General features: G+C 42.7%; 2 protein-coding genes and 1 long non-coding RNA gene across 10 annotated transcripts in view; 1 reads left to right on the forward strand and 2 right to left on the reverse strand.

Annotated features, from left to right (window-relative positions):
• The window catches only part of CCNT2 (cyclin T2), a 42619-nt gene extending 38915 nt beyond the window's left edge, over positions 1-3704 (reverse strand). For 3 of the 6 annotated variants that reach the window (XM_075070255.1, XM_075070254.1, XM_032782498.2), the window contains exons 1-2: positions 3417-3648; positions 1932-2013 (exon numbers count right to left, since the gene is read on the reverse strand). In XM_075070255.1, coding sequence (XP_074926356.1) covers positions 1932-2013; positions 3417-3622 — 288 coding nt within the window. In that variant the 5' untranslated portion in view covers positions 3623-3648. Of the gene's footprint in view, positions 1-1931; positions 2014-3416 lie in introns of all 6 variants that reach the window. The other 3 variants (XM_075070256.1, XM_032782504.2, XM_032782512.2) reach the window with 2 other exon arrangements.
• Positions 3705-3837: 133 nt separating this feature from the next.
• Positions 3838-8197, forward strand: LOC142047406 (uncharacterized). Of its 3 annotated transcripts, none has more exons than XR_012656669.1 (2): positions 3838-3920; positions 7061-8197. It is a non-coding gene; the product is annotated as an uncharacterized LOC142047406 (long non-coding RNA). The 3 variants fall into 3 exon arrangements; XR_012656670.1 differs by lacking the exon at positions 3838-3920 and adding an exon at positions 3929-3989; XR_012656671.1 differs by lacking the exon at positions 3838-3920 and adding an exon at positions 3979-4062.
• A 4607-nt stretch (positions 8198-12804) lies between these two features.
• The window catches only part of ACMSD (aminocarboxymuconate semialdehyde decarboxylase), a 54831-nt gene continuing 50120 nt past the window's right edge, over positions 12805-17515 (reverse strand). Inside the window, exon 10 of the mRNA XM_075069830.1 lies at positions 12805-16886. Within this exon, the coding sequence (XP_074925931.1) occupies positions 16824-16886 (63 nt within the window). The 3' untranslated portion in view covers positions 12805-16823. The remainder of the gene's footprint in view (positions 16887-17515) is intronic.

Consider the following 17515-nt stretch of genomic DNA (forward strand, 5'->3'; position numbering starts at 1 on the left):
ATTAAAATGAGAAAATGTGATGTAGTACAAATCTTCTACTGCCCTTGATGGATTAAACCAAAAACACCTTTAAAAGGCTTGTCCGTGCAAAATAACCTAACCATATTTAAACATGACTTTGATATACACTTGAATCCTAAACCTCTTCTAACCCTATTCTTGCCCTGACAACATAAAGCCATTTTGAAGAGGTACATTTCACGCTAGATACATATCATAATAAAATAAATAAGTGGTCCTAACACAGTTGCAACACATTTTCTCCATTCATAAAATAAGAATAAAAAGAGGGTTCAGGCCCAGGACATAATCATGTTTCAGAACCATGTTTAAAAACCACTGATATTCCTGTCACACAGACAGAGCCTTAAAATTTTTTGTAGATGTGGCTTAAAACTCTAACTATTTGATAACCAGCTCGCTGCAAATTTGACAGACTCCTAGGTGGCAAAAATAGTTGATGATTATGAAATTTGTTTCTGGTCCAATAATTTTATAAGGCTAATTTCTTGTTCAACTTAAAAAAAAAAAATCTTAACACACCTGGATCTCAACTATGTCTCACACCAGTGTTTAAACTATTTTTACAGCATAGCCAGAGCTCAGAGAGTCCATCCACACCATTAAACAACATACCTCCTTACACCATTGACTATTCTTTATAAGGGGGGGGAGGAAGAAAGCAAATCCAAAAGATCTATTTTCATATGATGAAAGACATAAGCACTGAACAAATATTTTTTGACCAACACATCTAATATATCTGACAGGAAAAACAGGCTTGAGATTTCACATTCTCCAGTTTTTATAAATATTCCATACAGAACTGATTACAGAAACATCCAAACACAAACAGAAGGTTTAACATCCAGTTCACGAGTAAATTACATACAAGGCAGTTAGAGCTACTTCCCAGACCAGATTTGAGATCTTTCCATCTACTGTCACTGCCCAATGAGTTACGGAAGGTAGAAGAGTTATATTAGTTGACCATGGCTTTTACAAATCAAAGTACAGTAGACCCTCAGAGTTATGGGCTGACCAGTCAACCACACACCTCACTTGGAACAGGAAGTATGCAATCAGGCAACAGCACAGACCAAAAAAAGAAGCAAATACAGTACAGTACTGTGTTAAACATGGACTACTAAAAAATAAAGGGAAAGTTTAAAAACGATTTGTCAAGGTAAGGAAACACCTTCTGTGCTTGTTTCATCTAAATTAAGACGGTTGAAAGCCGCATTCTTCTTCTGCATAAGTTTCAAAGCTGTATTAAGTCAAATTTCAGTTGTAAACTTTTGAAAGAATCACCATAATGGTTTTTGTTCAGCATTACAAACAACCTCCATTCCATGAGATGATCATAACTTTGAGGTTGTACTGTATACATAAAGTAGACACAAACCATAGTTGCATCAGTTAGGCAGGTCATGCCGTGCAACACAGTAACTGGTGACTCCTAACTAGTAAGGGTAGTCTGAGGTGTGATTATTGCTAGTTTGTTCCCATATCTAGAGCCCTTCAAATCTGTAGAGATCAGCTTTATATTCGCAGATGCAGATATCCTCAAACCATGCTTGCAGATCGGATGTGGATACAAATTTTGTACCTGCACAGGTCTCTACCCAAATCCCTAGAACGTTAAACTACATTGACAGAGTTTAACCAATTTATCTACAATAGAAAAATCAAGAAGACTGGTCAGTGTGTATTCTTGTTGTTTATCACATTATTTCTCTAGCTTAGGAACACAGCAGAAGTTAAATTTTAATTATAAACTGTTAAAATAGTCTCCACTTGAAATAAGAGTACTACAAATAATATTTCTAAAATAGTATTCTGAAGCTAGAACACTGTGAAAGCTATGTCATCAGCCGTTGCCTCAAAATTAAGTGCAAGTATAGTTTAAGAGTATAAAAGTCAGTACTTACATTTCTATTAAATTTTGTGAAGGAATGATGCATATAAAACCTGTGCATGTAAACAATTGCAGTATTTATTGTAAGCTGAGATCTGAAAGATGGGATTAAGGAAATTTTACACATCTAAATAAACAATGCATTATCAATAAAGTTGAAATTCTATATACCACAAATACTTTTTGTTATGTTATTCTATTAAATAAAGCTGTAACTGAATTAATAAAGCAGCAATAAACTGAGTACACATAACTGGTGTGAAGATACTTTTACTCTCTCTTTCAAACACAACAGTGATATTGTAAAACCAGATCTACCATGTCTCATTCATTGGAAGGAGACTCCCTAACTCAGGACTTACCTTTAGACAGATTTTAATGTTGCACCTTCTTGCTAGGAACAATTTTACTGTATCAAACATTTTAAAATAACTCTCTCAAGTACCCTTTTTATAAGTTTATGCAGGTTAAGAGACTTTCTTCTAACTACTATAACCCACTGAATCCTAGCTTTTAAAATCAAATTGAAATTGGATGTTAATTCCAAGAGAAATGGAATAGATTACTTCCTGTGAACAATAACTATTGTTTATACATAAAGTACTTCAAACAAAACCTAGTAATCAATGGAAAAACTGCCAAGTCTACAATCACACTACATGACAATTTGAATGAGGGGAATTGTAAAGGTATAATTGAAACACAATGGAAAAAGTTTATAAAAACTACTTTAGGATTAATCCAAAAAGTGAGGCAGTCTACTTTTAAGTGAGACAGCTAGGAGGCCTTCTTTGTGAGAGTATGGTAGAATATAAACTAAGATTCAGTGACAAACACGGGGTCTTAAAATGCAGCTCTTCCTCCTAACACTATATTCAACTTCAATAAAAAAGTAATTCTCCCTTTTATTTCCAGGGGTGGGAGAGAAGAAGTTCGGCTTTAAAGGACTAAGAATATTACAGTAGCTACAAAAGCCAAAAGAGATGAAAACAACTTTGGAGTTTTAGTCACATCAATTGGGGGAGGGGGGGGAGATGGAGGAATCTCGACCCAATCTAGAGAAGCATGTACTTCAATCCCCCACCCCCATATTCGGCGGCTGCAGCAGCAGTAGAGTTGGGGAATGTTACACCAGCTCTGACCCGCTCCTCGAAGAGGGATGGACCAACCGGGAGTTTGAGAGAATGTAATAATCACCCCCAAGGCCCAGAGACACGGAGCCGGGAACAGAGACACCAGCCAACAACTCCCGCCCGGCAGCGGCTCCCCGCTGCCTCCCCTCCACACCCTATGCCCCGGCTCACTTCCTCTCCAGGCCCCAGTACTCTCCGGCTCTCGACCGGTACCTCTCGCTACACCCGAACTGGTACCTAGCCGGCCCCTGGGTCGGACCCCGGACCCCGCTCCCCTCCCTACGCACTGAACTGCCGGATAAAGCCGCGGCCGCCGCCCAGGCCTGCCTGCCTCCCCCCCCGGCCCGGTCTCCCCGTTCGGATACACGTTGAGGCGCTGGCCCATGTCCTGGATGAGGTTGGCCGCCTGCTGCCGATACGAGAGCTCCTTGTCGGCCTCCACCCCGCAGCGCCGGGTCGGCGTGTTCTCCAGCTGCTCCCGGCTGAAGAACCAGCGCGATGCCGACAAAGAGGCGCCGCCACCCCGCGCCGCCGAGCCCGCTCCACTAGGCCCACTCGCAGCCGCCGCCATGACACTTCCTCCCCCTCCTCCGGCCCCGCCCGCTGGCGGCCCAGCCGCCGCGGCGCCTTGCCCCTCTTCTCCCTCCATATTAGTTCTCGCGAGAACTCGGGGCCAGGGGCCCGGCGAGGATTCCACCTAGCCGCCTAAAACCATAGAGTCTGGCAAGAGCATAGGTAGAGCGCCGCAAGAGAAACCGCGTCACGTGGTCTATGAGGTTTCCGTCGGCGGACAATCCTATGGAGGCACCGTGTGGTACAGTGGCCCGCCCCGGATGTGGGGCGCAGGAAGAGGAGCCGCTGCAGGATAGGTAATGAGAATCCTCCTTCCCCCGCAGCCCGAGAAAAGTTCCGCCTCCATGGATCCGGGCGGAAATGAGGTACCACGCGCCTCTCTTCCGTTGTGCAGCCGCTCCTGCGTCACCGCTCACCAGCCCACCGCCTTGCGGCGGGGTGCGGCTTTGTGTGATTCAGGGGCGGGGCGGGGCGGGTGTACATGCGCCGCGGCCTCTCTGCGGCCGGGGCAGGCCCCTTGCACCTCAACACCAGGGCTCGGCCTGCAGGCGCCCCTCCCCCCGCGGCCCTTTAGACTCAGCTTCCGCCGCCCGGCCGCCTCCTGCCCGGGCTTGGGCTGGAGCTGCTCCCTTCCCCGGAGTCCCCTCTGTGGGCAGGGCCGGCTTCACTCTCCTCTGGGCCTGGGGCGATTAGATTTTGTGGGGTCCCTGTATACAAGTCTTTTTTCCTAATTCAAAACAAAATCATCACAACTGTGGCATCGACGCTATTAATGCTATACTAAACTTGCCGTTTAATTAACACAAGGCCCTTCTGTAGTTATAGTTCAGTCTTAAAACACAGAGAATATAGTTAGTTAATTCAAAATAGCCTACATCTTACCTTAGAACAGCTGTTAAATTAGTTTCTTTCTGGGAGGGCATTTGGGTGCAGCAGGAGGCTCCAGGCTGGGGCAGAGTGTTGAAGTGTAGGAGAGAGTGAGGGATGCAGGCTCTGGGAGGGAGTTTGGTGCAGGTGGGGATTCTGACCTGTGGAAGAGGGTTGGGGTGCAGGAGGGGATGTGGGGTCTGGGAGGGAGTTTGGGTGCAGGAGGGGGCTCCAGGCTGCTGAAGAGTGTTGGGGTGCATGGGAAGGGTGAGGGGTGTGGGTTTTGGGAAAGAGTTTGGGTGCAGGATGGGATTCTGACTTGCAGCAGGGGATTGGGGTTCAAGGGGGGGGGCACTTACCACAGGTGTCACAGCAGGACTCAGGCTGGCTGCCGTTCCTGGAAGCGGCCAGGTGCTGGCATGTTTCTATGCACTCTGGGGGGAGGGTGACAGCATATCTCCATGCACTGCTCGCACCTGCAAGCACTGCCCTGCAGGGATGGTGCTGGGGATGGGGGCAACATATAGAGTCGCTTTTCCTCCCCGCCAGGGGCTGCAAAGATGTGCCAGCAGCTGGCTGCTACCAGGAACAGTGTGGGGCCCTGGCATGCAGGCAACCTGCCTGAGCCCTGCTGTGCAGTTGGACTTTTAGTAGCCTGGAGATTGTGATCGACTGGCAGAGGCTCCAGGATCGACCAGTTGATCGTGACCAATGGTTGGTGACCAGTCAATTGTGTATAATTATGGTTTTATTTCTGTGGGCCCCCCTGCTTAGCCCAAGGCCCTGGACTGCAGCCCCTAAAGCCCCCGCATTAATGTGACCCTGACTGTGGGCACCAGGCTCACCCTAGACCAAGAGCTGCCAACTTTTTAATAGCAAAAAACCGAACACACTTGCCCTGCCCCTTTCCCAAGCCCCCACACTCACTCCATCTCTCCTCCCTTTGTTGCTCTCTCCCTCCCTTGCTCACTCTCATTTCACTGCGCTGGGGAAGGGGCCTGAGTGAGCTCCGGCTGGGGGTGCAGGCTCAGGTGGGGCTGGGGATGAGGGGTTTGGAGTGTGGGAGGGGCCTTATAGCTGGGGTAGTGAGCTGGGATGCAGGAGGGAATGTGGACTCTGGGAAGCGGTTTGCATTCAGGGTGCAGCCTCTGGGCAGTGCCTACCTTAGGCGGCTCCTGGGAAGCAGCTGGCATGTTCGGCTCCTCAGTGGAGGGGCAGGGAGGGGTCTCTGCACTCTCTCCCTATCTGGAGATGCTGCCCCCGCAGCTCCCATTGGCTGCAGTTACTAGCCAATGGGAGCTGTGGAGCAGGCAGTCAGGGTGGGGCAGCGCGCAGATCCCCTGTGGCCACCCCTGCACCTTGGAGCTGGACATGCCTCTGCTTCAGGGGAAAAGAATTTTTAAACAAAGCTTTAAAGATTTTGTTTAAGCAACATGAGGTACACCATTTTGTTACCAATAATGAAGTCAAGGCTGGGGTCGTGGAGAGGTTTAACAGAACTTTAAAATCAAAGATGTGGAGGTATTTTATTGTCCATAGCACCTTTCGATACATCAGCGTGCTGCGGAACATCATAGATGGTTACAACAGAAGTTATCACAGAACTATCAGAGGACGCCTGATAAACATGACACACAGTAACATGCTGAGTGTGTGGAAAACCGTCTACAGGGATAGTTTTAAAATAAAGGCACCACGAGTGATTTTTAAGAAAGGGGATCATGTAAGGGTAGCTAAAACGAAGGGTACTTTTGAAAAAGGATATCAGCAAACCTTTACTGACGAAATATTTACTGTATCTGGAGTTTTATTACAAGGACAGTGGCCTGTGTATACATTAAAAGATTATGGAGGAGAGGAGGTCACAGGAAGTCTTTTTACCTTGAAGAATTACAAAAAGTAAACCCTAACCAGGACTGCGTTTACAGGGTAGAAAAGATTCTAGTGAAGAAAGGACAGGGAAGAATGAGTATTTTTTGGTGAAATGGAGAGGATGGCCTGAAAAATTTAACAGTTGGGTTAAAGTGTCTCAAGTTCAAGACCTCTAATAAAGGGAAAAAATGACTGAAGTGAGTTACGTTACTTTACCCAGCATCGCCTCTGTGGGGGCTTTTCCTCAAAATAGTCTGGCCAATAGGCAAGTTTTATAAAGACATGGTGGGGGCCCACGAAAGCACCATTTTGGATGGTGCAGGTAATGAGAGGTCTATGTGCAGGGCCAGACTAGTGGCTGGCAGCAGGAAGCTGGATTTTTGGGGGGCCTCTACACAATGTTTTTGTTTTTTTTTCAAGGAAAACTGATGAATGGCATGGACTTGAAAATTAAACTGACGCATAGCAAAGATGTTCTTTGCCTCGTGATCGGGAATGCCAACCAGAATTATAAGTGCATATTATTTCAGTGTCCCTGTTTGTAAAATGGGTGAAAGTCACACTGGGGGTTGGCTTGGAGCATGCAGATGCTCTAATGACCAACAGTGCTAAGTACCCGGTAGACAGGGTGGGCATAAAGATGTTTAGCATTCTGGCCGGCAGTTATCAGTAACCAGGAAAACCTTTTTTGGGACAGGTACCCTAGCAGCTCGTAATCAGGTTTATCGATAACGACATCTTCAATGGCAGCTATGTTAAAAACCCTTTTAATTTTAAACATGTATGTGGATGGTGAACAGGTGCCAGTGAAACCCCTATGACCTGATTTTGAGAGTGGAAACTGCATGAGGTAGTACATGCAGCTCATGCAGGTGATTGGGAAATATGTAAAAGACAGATCACTCTTGACTGACCATCGTGAATTTGCCCAGAGTTACACACTGTATGCCTTCAATCTGACCCCAGACTAGGAGTGCGCTAATCATTCTCTGATTAAAACTGGAAACCTGAGAACGGAGATTTGGTTTGCAATGGTGCTGCTCTCTACAGTTAACATGATTGTGTATGGGGTTGTTGATAATGTTCTTGAAGTGAACCATAGAAGAAACGTCCTGTTTGACTATATGTGATTATGAACACCATGCAGCTAAGGTGTATTTTATCAAAGGATGCTTCTTTTTTAGATGTTTTTCCTAGTGACTTGCTCCAAAAGGGGTCTGTGTCCAGAAGACCTTTGGGGCTTATTGTTATCACAAACCCCCATGGTTTACCTAGGGAACACTGGCTGGCTGGCCCTCTATTTACCAAAGCAGGGGCCGGGCGAGTTCTTTGACTCCTATGGATTTCTCCCAGACAGTAACTTTTTTCCGAAGTCTATTATGACTTTTTAAAATCGTAATTCTAATAATGTTATGCGGTTATCATTGCATATATACCTCTACCTCGATATAACGTGACCCGATATAACACGAATTCGGATATAATGCGGTAAAGCAGTGCTCGGGGGGGGGCGCACACTCCTGTGGATCAAAGCAAGTTCGATATAACACGGTTTCACCTATAACGCGATAAGATTTTTTGGCTCTCGAGGACAGCGTTATATCGAGGTAGAGGTGTATATTTTTTTTAAGTAACATAATAGGGTTTTATCTTTTGATCGCATTTTAAAATTGTGTACCAATGAATTACCAGAAAATTACTGGATGGTGGTGGAGTTTGTAAAAGGGAAAAAGTCAGGTGTGACCAGACTTGTTCCAAACATGTTTCAGCATGTCCAGACGTGTTTGTTTTGTGAGTTTAAAGAGGCGCATCAATAAAGCATATGTTGATTTTTGTTCAAGTCTTTTATTTTACACTGTTAACCAACTGAGCTTTTGTTTTTTAGCAGGTACATTTTTTAAAAGGGGTGATGCTACTTATGGCCTTGGCAGGCTCTAGACCTGTTTTTAGTCATTCTAAAAATTCTTTAATGGTAACATGTCCTACAGTGGAAATAGGCACATTCAGCTCTGCCAAGTTTTTCATAAAAAAATTCCACCCTATCGTTAGTGAAAGAATAAGAGCCAGTTACCCCCCTGACTAAATCGAGCATGAGAGACCCTGCAACAACTTCCCCCCAGTACACAAAACTTCCATTATTGGCCCAAGAAGAAACATCTTAATGCTGTCTTGAGTTTATTTAACAATATTTCATCTTTTTGCTTATAGCAAGGATTTACCCCCCCGCAGTACCTCCCAAATAACAAAGTCCGATGAATCCCCCTCAACTTCAGGAGGTTTAATTTCCTCTTGCTATTGCTTGGGGAGAAAGAAACTTATTTTAGTATTTTCTGCTTCACCCTGCTTGAGCAATACCAGGTATCTTTGCAGGACCCTCTTGTAAAGTTTAGTCTTTTCGTACTCAGATAAACTCTGTCTTTGATGAATGTCTTTCATCTCTGAATCCAATTGGGGAGTGGTTGTAGTTCTGATATTTTCTTCACAGCTAGAGGCGCATTTTATTTGTTCTAGCTGATGGCTAGAAATGAGGTACAATTTTTCAGCATGTTCCATTATCAGTTAATTAAAAGGGCTGACAGTAGAGGGAGTGCAAAGCTCAACAAAGGACTAATAAAGCCCCTGGTCTGTTTTACAATTAACTTTTTTCTTTTGAGGGATACCCTTTTATTGCTCAGCTTTTTAATAATCCCTCATTTTCTTTTTAGTACGCTTATTTGTCAGGGTTTCAGAGGAACGTTTCCTTTTCATGTATTGAGCGCTATTTCTGAGATGGTTGCTACCAGGTTGTAAGAAGCCAAGCATAGAATAGCCTTCCTTTGCTGCAGTTTGGCTTTGATGAGGAATCTTAAAAGAGACAGGTTTCTCTGCAGGCAACTAGACATGATTGTCGGGAGCGAGACACTTTTTTAAAAAGGGAGTTTGATAAAAATAACTATTTTTTTAAGGTGTATACACAGGGTCAATCTGGGGGGGGGGGAAAGGCCTGTTCTTAACCTGAAGGCTTCAGGCATTGAAGCACTTAAATCCACCAGCAGGTACCTATAGGGATTTTTGGTAGCATCTTCAAAAGCCTCCAGAAAGAATTGTGTTTTACTAGGGTACATTTGCCAGGTCAAAGTGGCTATTTGCAGTTTATTGGAGTTTTTGTTGTTGTTTTTTAAAAGAACCATATACTTAGTATTTAAATTAATCGTTGGGTTTTTTTCCACTGACAAAACTGTTTTGCACGATGTACATAATACTTAGGTTCCTGTGGTGAACATATTTGTTAAAGGCTTTCTCAATTTCACCCTTTTCAGAAGCACACTCCATTAGATCATCTATAATAACCATATTCACGTTATTACTAGGAAATAACTGTTAATCATTAAAAGTATCAGGTAAACCTTCCAAAAATGTAATAGGTGGAAATTTTGCAACAGCTCTTTATACAATGGTTCCCAACAGCTACAACACCACACAAGATTTTCAGGCATGCACAGTAACAGCTTATCGCTGTTTTCTAACATTTGCTTTATATAAAATGATTTTCTAGAATTCGAAGGATAACATAGCAAACAGGAAAAGGAGGGAACAAACTGAACATGGCTCTTCATCATAATATCCATATGGTAAGGTTTTAAAATCCGCCTCCGGGGCTCTTCTGTCGTTAATGACTTTCTGTGTTTTTTCCCCCACAATCTCTCTTGGGATCTCTCCCATGGGGTAATCCTAGACGAGGAGTTTTAAACTTTCAAAATAAATTTTCTCGCTATTCCCTGAGTTGAGCATGATCCCTTTTACTTTCATATAGGTCTTACCGCTAGACAGTTTGTACCCGTATATTTTAGGACTAGCTGACACAAACTTCACAATGTGTTCATCTGGAGGTATTTCACTGGTCAGATCACATAAATAATCCCATAGGGTTGGGTTCCATGCCCCTTCTTTACTCACAAAAATTACAGAATCTGTATTGTGATAAAGACACCGCTCCAGTAAACGATCTAACAGATGGTAGACCTCTAGCCTGGCACAAGTGGTGGTAAAGCATGCGATAAATATGTTAGTATTGCTGGAAAGGGTGCTGCGTTCTTGTGTGTATTTCCAAGACATTACAGCCTTGTCATTGTCAATAAACGTGCATGATGAGACATCGTTTTAAGGTACAAAAACGTACTCGAAGAGCCCGTCGGGGTCCATCACTATACTGGTGTTAAATTTGTTCGCTGACCAAATTTTCCCCCCAAGGAATTTAAAAACAGCTTTGAGATATGTCTTTTTGCGGGGTTTCCTTAATCTTGTTTAGACGCAGACATATGCCTTCTCTTTCATGGTACTCTTTAATGTACTGTTCTGTTTTTTTTTTTAACTTGTCTGTATACCAGTGAGGGAACCCCAAGGCCTCTTGTTTCTGTCTCGAGTGCATTTTAAAGTAGTCTGAAAACAGGGTATCTGAAGAGCAGTTAAAGTGCTAGACTTCGTAAATCTCAGCAATCCTGTACCCTTTGTCTAAAGCCTCCATCAGCTCTGTCATGCACCAAGTCCCTATTAAAGCCCTCTCGTCCAGACAATACATGCAGCGATCCTTTTGTTTTGTTTCTGCACAAAGGGTGCACAGGGGAAACATTAGTTTACTCCCGACTCTGTACAGTAAAATGGGGAAATACAGGCCTCTTGGAGGGTACACTTTAACTTTGGCAATGCCAAAGTACAGTTGAGATCCCCAAAATCCTCATACACAATAATGGGGTGCCCCACTGGGTATTGTTTAATCTTGTTAACAAAAGGGTAGAGACTGGTAAAATCATAGTAATGAATCTGCTCTACGGGCTGTGGTTTGTAATACAGACAGATGGTGTTTGTTCTACCTCCGTAAAGGGCATTTCTAGGAACCAAAGGCTGTTGCAGGGTTTTTTTCTCATAAAAAAAGCTCCCACCCAGTTATCGTTAGGTAGCATAGTCTTCCATTCGTGTTCCCATATGGTCTTTACCTCAAACACCTGTCTTTTAAAAAATTCAGCCTTAATTATGGTTCGGTTGAACAGCTGGCTGTAGGTAACATTAAGCAACAGATTGTAATAATTTTCACAATAGCAGACAGGGCATCCGTGGAAAAAAAAACCCATTAAATTCAAAGGACTCCGCTTTACACTCCCCACTCTGCAAAGCGTGTTGGATGTGAATGTTCTCTATGTGGTCTATGTACAGCAATCATTGAATGGCTGGCGTGGAATCTCTCTCTTGTGACTTGTGCTAACTATCTAATGGTAGAAGGACTATGGTTCGTGGTTTTAAAAAATTGAAGTGGTACATGGCTGTGGAAATTGGTGCTAATGTAAGGTACTGAAAGGGGTCTATACACTTAGTTACCATCTCCTGGGTTTTTAACAATCTGCTTTTTTATCATTTTCATGACTTTTCTGAACCAATTGGAAGCCTCTTGTAAAATTTCAACATCTTTTTGACAATAATAGTCCCGTTCTTTCTGGAGATCAAATTTGTTTTGGCGACTGTGTTGGTACCAGTTCAGAAATTCCTTTTTTCCCCTTCAGGCATCATGTATTATACTCCAAAATGCTCTATCCCTGGCATAGGCCCTACATAGTCCTGATTTTCAGCTGTGTTTAAAAAAAAAATGTGGAAAATACCCCTTGACTCCCTCAAACTCCATAGTCTTGGTTAACTTGCTGAGTTTCATGGGAAGAACAAATTTAAAGAATCTATAAATCTGATGTTTAAGTTCACCACCATTACACACAGATTCCCACCTTGTGTTACGGGACTGACAGCCACTTTTCTTTAATCAATTGTCTAAGGATAAAATAGCAAATCATAGCCATTAGCATTATGAGCGATAAAAGTGTATCTCCTTAAAGCAATTGTCTTTAAAGGTTCGAACAAATTTCCTGACACATTCTTCCCCCTTAAATTCCTAGCTGGTTTCTTTATCTAAATAACCTATCTTAATATTTTTATTTTTTATTTAATATTTCAAAATAACTCTTAAAATTCTCTTTTCTTAACCTTCGTTTATATTTTCCTCTTATTTCAAAATAACTTGTTTTTCTCTAAAGTCTTTTTTAAATTCTAACCAAAAAGGATCTTTATCATGTGCTTACTAATCTTTAAAACTAATCCTGCTTCCTTCTATTTAATAACCTTTCTTTCCTTTTTTCCTCTAAACCTAACCAAAATCTTTCTTTTTGTAAATTTTTCATAACCAGCCTCTAGTCTTTGATGCTTTTTCTCTAAACTTTTCAAAAAACAAGCACACAAAATTTCCTCTATCCAAAAATAATAATTTTTTTCTTTCAAAATGGCCGACGGCTAAACCTAACAAAAAATCTTGCTTTTTAAAAAAAACTCCTTTCCTTTAAGCTCTCTCTCAATATCCAGCCAAACATATCAGAGCACAACACACAACATTCCCCTGGCCAAACATAAAAATTTTTTTTTAAAAACTCTTTCAAAATAGCTAACAGCATGAGACCTATACATGAACAGAAACGGAGACAGAGGGTGGGACATAAGTCTTAAATGGGGTGTAGAAACCTGTCAAAAATACATGGTGATGAATACTATTGAGGTTATACTACTGCTGTGAAATCAACTGGAGAGCGTCTCCTCTGCCTCTGTTGGTCTACACTGAAGATGACAACCTACTATTCCTATCAGTTCCTCTCTTAATGCTATTACCTAAATGGGAATGGACGTACAAAGTGCCCCAGGTGACACAGGAAGTCTGTGCAATGCAGTCCCAGGACCTGGTACCCACATTGTCTGAATCCCAGGCTAGTTCCCTAACCACTAGACCATCTCCCTCACCTAAAACTCATTACTGAATTGGCTGGGAATCAAACCGAGGTCAACTGCTTGAGAGACAGCTGTACTCATCACAGTAACACCGGCACTCCAGTTCTTCCAGTAGTTCAAGAGGCAGAGGTCTATGCAGTGGATCTAGAAGTTCCAACCCTGCTGATGCTACTTTTTCTCTGTTTTTGTCCCAGTGATCTACCTACTAGTGGTACCTCTTTTCTGTTCCTTAGAGCATGAACAGCAAGACCTGAAGAGGAAGAGATTTATGCAAAGAGGCAGCAGGACTGGGAAGGAAAATAGGTCTCAGTGTGTGCTCTCCTCAAACTGACTAATGCACCTTATGGTGCCTGCCATAGTGAGAGAGTAGGGGAGGCAGAGATTCTAGCTGTAGAGAGCGAGGGAAAAAGAGGCAGGCTATGTCATGGAGATTTGTTACTGATGATAATATCATCTAGTTCTTATATAGTGCAGACCATCATTGGTCAGAATAAGAACTGGGGGAGTCTCTTCATGCCACCACATCTCAATGGAATTCTGATGTGTTTTGGTCTCATATTTACTCCAGGAACTGTGTTCTGGTTAGTTCTATTAAATATTCTAGCACTGACTTGACAGAACACTAGTAAATGTAGAATAGGGAAGAATCCTGCAAGGACAAAGATGAACTGGATGATGTAATCTTTCTGTCTCTAACTGGGCCTGAGCCTAGTTGTTGATCACTTTTAAGACTCAGCTGCTCCAGAGGCTATTTTTAACTACAGTGATAGGTGTTTGTAATTAGAATCTTGTCATTGCTTTCATACTTGAATGGTCCCTTACAGTATGTATTAACTACTTATGCTAAACAATCTGTTCCACCTTGCATTTTGCTGAGACACTGAGACCTCCTTTCCAAGACCTGAAGAAGATCTCTGTGTGGCTCGAAACTTATCTCTCTCACCAACAAAAGTTGGTCCATTAAAATGTATCACCTCAGCCACCTTGTCTATTTAAACATCTGTAAGAAGCAAAGCTAAAAAGGTTATGAGGAGGGTGGGAAGAAGGAACTGCTATGAAAATTAAGCTGCCCTGTCTCCACTTTGAATTTACAACAAGTTGGTGGAGAAATCATCTAACATTTAAATAACTGAAGAATTTATCCTTTAGATACTTACAGACTTTAAAGGAGAGAAAAGTTTGATAGGAAAGACAATGTCTTCTACGCCTTCTACTCACTGAATGTCCATTGAAGGGCCTGCTGGACTGGGTGCAACTAAATTTAACTGAGGACGCTTTACCTAGCTTCCTTTTCCTCATACATAAATATGTAGGCCCAGATCCACAAAGGGACTTAGACGTTGCAATGCTGAGTGTCCCAACACTCAACTTTTAGGTGCCTAGAAAAATTACTAGAATAACAACGTGATCCACATAGCTTGAGTTAGGTGCCCAGGTTCGCCATAAGTTGAATGGTGAGAGAGGTGCCTAAGAGCAGGATCCACAAAAGCCAGCATGTTAGGCAGGAACCCACCAAAGTCAATAGCAGATGGCAATGAGAGAGGTGTGTCCTAAACCCTGCTCCTCTCACAGAGTTTGGTGCCTAAGTCTGGGATGCAGGGAGACCCTTATCTCTGCTAACGATACACAGCCAGACACCCCTCTTCTGGAGCCAGGTGGCTTAGGCGCCTAAGTTGTTTCTTCCCAGGTGGAGTGGTATTCACTAACTTCATGAAGCAGCAGCAACTGCCTCCCTTATACCTTTAGCTCAGTGGTAGAGTACCCACATGGGATGTAGGAGACCCCTGCTTCAAGTCCCCCATATCCCTGATGAGAAGAAGGGATCTGAACAGGGGTTTCTTACCTCTCAGGTAAATGTCCTAACCATTGGACTACTAGATATTCTCGTGTGGGTCTTTTTCCATTGCTCCTGTTAAAGTTGTTCCACTTTAATTAAATATTAATTGGGCCAGAGAAAATGAGAAGCATTCCATAGGCCAGTAGCTAGGGAATTTACCGGAGAGATAGAGTACCCCTGTTCAAATCCCTTCTCATCAAGCAGAGGACGAACTTGAAACAGGAGGTCTCCCATGTTCTGGGTGAGTACCGTAACCACTGGACTAAAGGTATGAAGGAAGTCCCTGTCTTCCTTCTCTTCCCCCCACCCCGATGTTTTTGTGTGAAGTTAGGCAGCCTCTGAGCATGCCTTCCAGATTGGACCCTACAGCAAGATTGGCAGAGAAATGCCTACCCTCCCATGCTTCGTGGATTGACCTGGGGTTTAGGTGGGAGATAGATGTTTGGGTGCCTGGTGTGAGGCAGCACTGCACATGCCCAGAGGCAAAAACATAGGTGTCTAGGGAACAATTACTGCAAAAACTTAGGCACCTAGTGAGTTTAGGCACCTATAGGGTTAGACAATAACTGAGTGGAGATGTTTTGGATCACAGTGTCACCTAAAACTGGGATTTTAGGCACCTAAATTCCTTCGTACTATATTTATTTAGCCCCTGGAATGTATCTATCTAAGGGCCTCGTGCTGTGAGGTGCTGAGTGTCTACTAAAAGGTGCTAAGTACCCTTAGCTCCCATTGAATTTCTGTACTCTTCCACAGAGTCGTCTTGGAGAAATAAGATAGATAAGACCTGAATACCTAATGTGTAAAATAAGCAAAAAACCCAACACAAAAAACCCTTACCCTTAAAAAGACTCCCAAACCTTTCACACTTTTTCATATACTATAAAGAAGCAAAAACAGATGCAAGCTCAATTTTTTTCCTTTGCAGTTCAACAGATGATATCCATGAGAATTGCTGGTGTTCAGCATCTTTCAGATTCAGTCTGTAAAGTAGGGTGGAAGTGCTTAGCTACATTAGGAATTCAGGTATTTTCTGTCTTTCTTTCCCTGGAAGATTCTATGGAAGACTAGAGAACTAGTGAGATTATGACTTCACAAGTACCAGTGTACTGAAACCTGAGCAGATGAGAGGGGAAAGAATAAGGGCAATGCATTACCATTCCAGTGACTTAAAAATGCTTTTAGAAAGAGGTTGTCCAGGCAGTCACCCAACAATACTGAAAGCCCAGGTTTCAACCTACCCTTCACCATCCAAGAAACCTGGGACATCCTAGATAAAGAAAATAATCTTGTCAGTTGGGGACAGAGTTCTACACTGAGAATTAAAAAAAAATAAAAAATTAGAAACCACCATTAACATTTTCATATTTAAAACATGCAGCTTTATTCATGACCCTTTTAAGTGAATGGAACATTGAATCACACTGTGTATTATTTATGTATTAATATTTAGATTATGATCATTAGGTTTCATAGTTAACTGAAATAAAGGAGAGAAATTCATAACGCTCATTGAGCTATTTTTTCCCCCAAGAAACCTGGTATTGGTAACACTGCATTGATTCGTATTCAGAAGGCTATCATCATCACAACTGAAAGAAATGAAATCTCTGTAGAAAAGCAGGGATCCCAAAAATCTGCAGGTACAACCTAAATCTTTAGGACACGGAAATTCTCAAACGTGGATTTCCAGTGCCCTTGCTTTTACTTTGAGAATACCAGTAAATGCTAGCATTTATAAATAGATTTTATTTGACATTGAAATGGTGGAAATACACATATGTAGGCATGTACACAAATATACAAAAGGATACAAATTTGGTCTCTGTTATTCAAATTGTTTTCTGTCAAGACCCAAAAATGCCAGAGCATTGCCAGCTTTGAGTTTATCCTGTAAAAGAATGTATATTTTTATAGTGAACCTTACAAATGTTCTGTATGTTAACACCTAAGATATGGAAATAGGATTCTATTAATAATGTTTCAGGAAATCTCTTTCCATGGAATTACCTGCTGGAGGAGGCCTGGGATGCAGGAACCGTGACATGATCTTACGAGGATTCCTCTGTATCAGTCTATGGGGGTGGGTATAGAGAGTTTTACCTAACTATCCCACAAAATGAGACCTGCTTCCACTCTCAGGACCGAGTAGATTCCTACCGAGCTGAACAGATCTCAAAAGATCCACAAGGCTCTGTGTCTCCATATTGGCTCTGGGGTCCCCACCCTTGTCTCCTTGGCTGCACAATTCCACACTGCCATATTGTTCACTCTTCAATTCCTGATTCACTATGGAGTATATTGTAGAAGCTTGCTGCACAGCTCACAGCTTTCCTAAGCCGTTTAGGCCCTAATTCAGCAGTCTATCCCTATTCAACAAAGCACTTAAGCACATACTTAGAGGCATGTCTACGGGTATGTCTACACTACGGGATTATTCCGATTTTACATAAACCGGTTTTATAAAACAGATTGTATAAAGTCGAGTGCACGCGGCCACACTAAGCACATTAATTCGGC

Source organism: Chelonoidis abingdonii, chromosome 10, assembly GCF_003597395.2.
Source record: "Chelonoidis abingdonii isolate Lonesome George chromosome 10, CheloAbing_2.0, whole genome shotgun sequence".
Lineage (NCBI taxonomy): Eukaryota > Metazoa > Chordata > Testudines > Testudinidae > Chelonoidis > Chelonoidis abingdonii.